Raw genomic sequence first — 6,893 nt, 5'->3', positions numbered from 1 at the left:
AAAAAATTAAAACAACCAACTTGCTCTTCCACTCATACTTTTTACCTTACAAGTTTAGAATGGGCCCTGGCTGGTGAGGCTTGGTTGTCTGGGTGTTCTCCCGTGCACTAGGAGGTTGCTGGTTCTATTCCTGGTTAACAGCACACTCCATAGGGGGTGTACAGGAGGCGGCTGATTGGTATTTCTCGCATGGATGTTCCTCTCCCTCTCCCTTCCTCTCTCAAAATCAAGAAACTATTCTTTAAAGAAAAGTTTAGAATGGGTTGGTAAATTCGTAAAAGACCAAAAAACAAATATTTGACGCTTTGTGGGCCATAGTTTTGTGCAACTCTACTGTTGTGATCTAAAACAGCCATAGACAACATGTAAACAAACAGGCATGGCTGTGTTCCAATTTTTTAAAAATATTTTTTTATTGATTTCAGAGAAGCAGCAAGGGGGAAGAGAAAGAAATATCAATGATGAGAGAGAATCATTGATCGGCTGACTTCTGCACGCTCCACACTGGGGATGGACCCCACAACCTGGGGAAGTGCCCTGACCGCGAATCAAACCATGACCTCCTGGTTCATAGGTCAATGCTCAACCACTGAGCCACACTGGCCGGGACCAATACAATTTTTTTTTTTTTTTTACAGAAACAGACAGCAGGATGTAAGTTTGCCAAACTCTGACCCAGGAACAAATACCACTTCTCCTGAAAAAGTCTTTCCTGGTGCCCATCACAGTCAGTGGCTTTATCTTCCTTCCCTCTGCTTACATATTGCTTGTGAAGCCACTTCTGGTATTTATTATGTCTTATTTATATAATCATCTCCACTAGGGAGTAAGTCTAGAAGGTAGATGCCATTTTGCTACATGAACTCCCCCATACCTATCCCAGTGAGTTCCTTGCAGAATCGTCTGAATATTGTTTCCCAAAACCAAATCTACCCTAAATGGAAGGTTTGGTACCATTCATGATACTGAAAAATGAGCAGTAGGTTCTGAAAGTAAACTTGAAGGAAACTCGGGGGGAAGCACTACTGGCGTCACTAGAGTACATATATTGCCTCTTATGCTCTATATTGTAATGTGGTCACCACTAATTAGTGATCAGGCCTGTGCGTGTGAAAGTATAGAAAAGGATTAAAAAAAGTAGTAGAGATTCAGTTGGCACAGGAATGCCCTGATGCCCACCCCCCTTACTCCCACTAGAGTATCTGGAGTACTATTAGATTTACAGTTGGTACATGATAGTATCAACAAATTTAAAAATGTAACACTCAAGGAAAAGAACACTTCCTTTTTCTCATGAAGGGAGAAGGTGGCAGCAAACACCTACAGAAGTGTCTAGAGGTCTGACAACCACAGCGGGTTGTTCCAGGTTCCCTTCCTCACATTGGCTTTCTCGGTTAGAAGGCATTGGGGGTAGAGGCTTCCCTGCCTACGATGGAATCCCAGATTCCAAAGCAAAGGTAGAACGACAGAGAAAGGTACATGAATAACTTCTGTGGGAAGTGTCCCAACCCCAGGAACAGAAGACATGGAATTAGGGGCAGAGGCAGACCCTGGAACAAAACAAAATTCAGATCACTGGAGAGAGTGTTGGCTGCTATAGAACAGGGGACAGGAGGGAAGGGTGTAGGAGAGCGCACAGGGAAAAGATGTGAGGTGCCCACTAACCCCAGACAGACAGCCTCTTAAAACAGAGGTTAGTTCTAAGAAAAGGATAGGTTACAAAGTAAGAAAGAAGGGGAATTAAGGTGAGAAAAAAGGCCAAAGCAGGGGAGAAGTTTTACAATGGGGAATAATATTGAATTAAGAATTTAGAGTTGAGTGAAAGGTTTATTATTAGTGCAGTCAACACGATGGAACAGCACATGTAACACAACCAGCAACCTGCAGAGACACTAGTGCAAAGGGTGGGGAAGCCTGAGCTGAGCTTCCTGGCTCCGTCGGAGGGTGATGCCAGGCGGGGATGGGCCTTGGTAAGGATGGCAGGGGCCGAGGGGAGTGGAAGAAATGTAGTAACCAGATTAAGTATAGCAGCGTTTTCAAATTCCTGAGCACAGTGTCCTGGAGCTGGAACATATGACTGCTCCCTACTCCCTTCAAGCTGTGTCCCTCCAATCCAATCCCAGTGGAGCCGTGACCCACTACCCAGACCTACAGCAAGCTGGCCTGGACTGAAACTCCCAGAGGAGCTGTTAGAAGGCCTTCTCTTCAACCCCACTCCCACCTACATATTAAAATACTCACACCCTCTACCCTCCCCTTCTCTTACTCTGCAGTCACCCTAGGGTAGTGATGGCGAACCTTTCGAGCTCGGCGTGTCAGCATTTTGAAAAACCCTAACTTAACTCTGGTGCCGTGTCACATATAGAAATTTTTTGATATTTGCAACCATAGTAAAACAAAGATTTCTATTTTGATATTTATTTTATATATTTATATGCCATTTAACAAAGAAAAATTAACCAAAAAAATGAGTTCGCATGTCACCTCTGACACGCGTGTCATAGGTTCGCCATCACTGCCCTAGTGGGTCAAGGAATGCCTGTGTAGCCTGAAATGGAGCTGCAGCCATTCAGGGGTGTGGATGGGACAGAGTATTGTCTGTACTCAGGGACAAAGGCATAATTTCTGCTCCATCTTGCCTGGTGAACCTTAGATCCCAGCTATATGTCTCCAAGGAAATGGGCTGGTTTCTTCAAAATTAATACTCTAAATCCAAAGTTTCATGATGAGACCCTGGAAGGGCCAGGAGCAGTTCCCCAGAGGCTCAGGCATCGGTGCTGCCTGTCACATCCATCCCTGGAAGAAAGGAAGCTCATCTCAGAGTGGGTTACGGAGGGTTGGAGCCGACATAAGTTCCGCCAAGGACTCCTTTGGCCCTTCCTACATTATAGCCAAAGGTTGTGCTGAAAAGGAAAAATATAAAATAGACCCCACCCGTCCCACCCTATTCAGAATCCCCACCATAGGAACAATAAAAGAAAAATTTTAAGTTTTGTTCATTTTTTTCTTTTTCCTTTCTTTAAAAAAAAAAGTAAATAAATTAAATTGCCAACAATGTGGCTGGGCTGGAAAAGTGGGGTAGCCTTAAGTAGGCCATTCTTAAAAAAAAAAATGTGGGAGGGAGTGAAATATAAACACACCACAATGGCCAAAGGGAATTATCAAAATGACTAGTTCAATCACAGGGCTGGAGGGGCAGGGAGCTACTGTGGCCTGTGCCAGAGGCAGGTGCCTACCTGACTTCAGCAAATGCCAGAGAGCTGCTTCTTGCTGAGCATATTCACCCCAACAGACTAATCCCTACTCCCACTCCTGCATTCCTTAACTAAGAGAAAGTATAGGAAAGAAGAGCTCATCTGGAAATTTTCGGCATCCCAACCGGCACACCTGCAGACCAATGGGAGCCTGCACCTTTAAGATGGACTAAACAAGGTATTGCTTGGCACGGAGTTCCAGTCTTCCCCTAAGGGCCATCAGTGATGGCCAGTTACTGGCTCATTACTTCTAGGGTTTGGGTTCCACCCTTCCTATTTCTTCAGGATGCCTGCTCCCAGAGCTGCCCGCTAAGTGTTTAGAGTCAACAGGCCTGCCTGCTCAGATTCCCTGGTTTGAAGAGGGGAATGATTCAAAATGTCTCACTCCACCCTGATCCTTCAAGAGAAAATGAGTATCTTTGTGCTTTCTGAAAATATCTGGAACCAGGGACCCTAGGCAGGAAAGTGGATATAGAATGGGGACTTTCCCAACCAGACTGAAAATTTACAGACATCTTAGGGGAAGGAATTAGGCAAAAGAAGGGAACCTGGGTTTCCCACCCACAAGGCTGAGCAAAGTGTTCCAGGGCCCCTCAGTGCCCGAAGAGCAGGGAGATGTGTGGCTCAAGGATAAGCCACAAGATTAAGGACAGGGGGGAGGACTCAGGGCTCAGCTACTGGAGTGATGAGATTTTCTGATTTCCATCTCTTCCTGACAGCCCGCCGGGATCTATATCTCTTCAACGCCATGGGCAAATATCATGACGAGCCCCGGCTCCTGCACCATGTCATCGCCCATATGCTGGTTCTCACAGGCCATCACGACAACAGCCTGCTTGCCAGGGATGCGTTTGGCCACATAGTTCTCGTAGTACCGCCGGTTCATCTGTCTTGTCTCTAGTGTGGCCAGACCCTGGGGCCAGCTTCGCTCATGGGCATTTTCTATCAGCTCGTTGACAATAGAGGCAGGACAGCCACTCTCCACCAGGGAGCGCTTGATTACAGCCTGGAGGACAGCATCTGGGGTGGAGATCATCCCTCCCCAGCGGGTCACTCTTGCTGGCTGCAGGGAGTTCACCCACCTGTGTGGAGGGAGATGGAGGTGGTCATTCCAGCTCACTATCTCTGCATTGCTTCTTTCCCCAATAGGAACCACCACCCACTCTACACTTAGCTTAACCCTATTCTTTCTTTCTTCCTTCCTTCCTTCCTTCCTTCCTTCCTTCCTTCCTTCCATCCATCCATCCATCCATCCATCATTGGTTCACAAACTCCTAATCTGTCCCTAGTTGGTCCCATCTGAGTCACCATATGCTACTCACCAGATTAAACTCCACGAGTATGGGGTCCCTATTATTTTTCTTAAAAATTCCAATACTTAGCACACATAGTGCCTGGCATGTACTAGGTGCTCAACAAACGTTTACTGAAGGAAGCAATTACTCCTCTGTACTATGTCCCCTGCAGCACTATTTGCACTAGATATATCGATTCAGCCTCCACAGTTTAGTCTATGAGATATACAGGACTCCAGAACTGAAAGGGATCTTATATTTTGCTTGTTTACTTCATTTCATTTATAGATCACTTTCCTGGATTTGCACTCTCTTTTCTTCTCTGGATTGTAAACTCTCTAAAGACAGACAATATCTTCTATTTCTTTTTGGCCCTCCTACCATTCTACAGCCTTTAATACAGGGTTTTCTACATGTGGGTATTCACCTAATTCTGGAGAAACTGCATCCTTGGGTAAGCTTTCCCTTCCATCCACCCCCAAAAAGAAGAAGTCACAGACTGGCCTGAAGGTGATCCTCTTCTCCTCTACCCCCGTCCTTCATCCCAACATCTGAAAAGTGGTGGCCCCAGCCCAGCCCTCCTATCATCCTTCTCTGCCACTCCCCTGCTCTTCCTCCTTTCAGGGCTCAGTGCCAGGATGTGGAGGAACTCCACGTCTTGAATGACACTCACTCTAGGATCTCATTGTATTCAATTGTCTCCTCCAGGTTCTGAAGGTTGGGGTTGACACTGCGGATTGCACGCATGTATGCCTTCAGCAGCTGGATGTCTCGCTTCTGTTGGAGAGAAAGAGAACCAGCGCTGATGGTTAAGGCAGAGAATAGATGACAGACAACAGTTTATCTGAGAATGAGGGCAACTGAGAGATCAGAGGAACTACCAGACTGTAAGCTTCATGAAGACAAGGATATGACTGTTTCATTCACAGGTGTATCCTGTGCTTAGCAAATTGCCTTCATAGAGAAGGCACTGGATAAATGTTAGGTGGATGAATGACAGTGAGGGGATGAAGGGAAGGGAGAAGAGCTCCAATCTGACTCCCTACTAGGCTGCAGGTAGAGTATCTACTCAGCCAGGTGCACAACCACAGGCACAGATCTGCAGCTCACATGGTGCTTATCATTCACAAGCCTGTGGTCTTTGCATACTAGGGACATGCTTTCCCCATGTTCCTCGGGCCCTACCTGCTCCGACAGCTGGTGTTTGTGTTCAGCCGAGGACTTCTCCAGCTCTGCGATGCGTGTCTGCTGCTGCTGTACCACTGAGCGCAGGTGTTTAACGCAGTTGTGGTTTGGCAGCTCATCTTTGGGCATCTCCAGGCTGCCACCCCGGGTGGGAAAAGAGAACAGGAGCACTCAATGGGACATGTGGGCGAAGGCAGAAGCTTGCTGAGGGCTTTCTCTTACACCAAATTTCCAACATTCATTCATTTCTAACTTCAGTCTTCCTCTTATTTCTCTTCACACACTTCTCCCCAGTCTCCCCCCCACCCCCATCCCTTCGCTATCTACTTTCTCTGGGTTTCTTCTCCTAAGACAGATTTTACCTACCACATGGCTCTCTTTTCCTTCTTAAGATTCTGCCTGTGCATTCATTCATCAGAAGCCCTAGATTCGCAGTCCTGGCTATTGGCATTTAATCAAATATTTCACACCCCACAAAAAGGGAGAAAATAGGGTAAGAGGAAATATGAGAAGGCTGGAAATTAGAGCAGTCTAATGAACAAAGAGAAAGTAATAACGGACTGAAAGGGAAGAATAAAGTAAATCAAGTCATTAGTGTTATCACACAGATTGCTGAATTGCTGTCTCCTGTATATTAAAGCAAGAGCAAAAAGATCGTAGTTGGAAAAGCAGCATGAAAGTGAGATCTTGGGGCAGGATGCCAGGGAGGCCAAGAACGCTCCTTGCTGTGCCTATATGCACCTTAACAGTGAGCAGGGGATCCAGAGACTGGGGTAAAAATGGGAATGCCCTTATCCATGTGGGCAGAAGGGAAAGAATCTCACCCGCAGCCCTGTTCACAGGTCACAGGCCGTTTTGGGTTGTGCTCACAGTCACTGAGGTGAGACATGAGGTTATCAAGCCGAACAACAGCACTACAGCCAAATACAGCGTTGTCGCAGGCAATCTGCAGCTTTGACAACATGTTCCGCATGATCCGAGGTACTGGGCGCAGGTGGGCAACCGTCACTACGCTGCGGTCCACCGGGCACGTCTGCTGCTGAGAGAACCACTGGGTGATGCAGGCATTGCAGAAAGCATGCTCGCAATGAGGTGCCTAGAGAGAGAGTAGGGCGAAAGGACACAAGAGAATTAGCAGGTGCTAAGAGCCTATGTATGG

At 46.7% G+C, this 6,893-nt stretch overlaps 1 protein-coding gene across 4 annotated transcripts in view; it reads right to left on the bottom strand.

The window, feature by feature from the left end:
- Positions 1 to 1,817: 1,817 nt before the first annotated feature.
- RNF41 (ring finger protein 41) overlaps positions 1,818 to 6,893 on the bottom strand; it is a 24,935-nt gene continuing 19,859 nt past the window's right edge. For all 4 annotated transcript variants that reach the window (XM_081084398.1, XM_081084400.1, XM_081084401.1 and 1 more), the window contains 4 exons: positions 6,559 to 6,830; positions 5,735 to 5,870; positions 5,223 to 5,326; positions 1,818 to 4,336 (listed from right to left, as the gene is read on the bottom strand). In XM_081084398.1, the coding sequence (XP_080940524.1) occupies positions 3,985 to 4,336; positions 5,223 to 5,326; positions 5,735 to 5,870; positions 6,559 to 6,830 (864 nt within the window). In that variant the 3' untranslated portion in view covers positions 1,818 to 3,984. The remainder of the gene's footprint in view (positions 4,337 to 5,222; positions 5,327 to 5,734; positions 5,871 to 6,558; positions 6,831 to 6,893) is intronic.

Source organism: Myotis nattereri (genome assembly GCF_964212035.1).
Source record: "Myotis nattereri genome assembly, chromosome: 2".
In the NCBI taxonomy this organism is placed as follows: Eukaryota; Metazoa; Chordata; class Mammalia; order Chiroptera; family Vespertilionidae; genus Myotis; species Myotis nattereri.
This window is presented reverse-complemented; position numbering and strand designations above follow the sequence as displayed.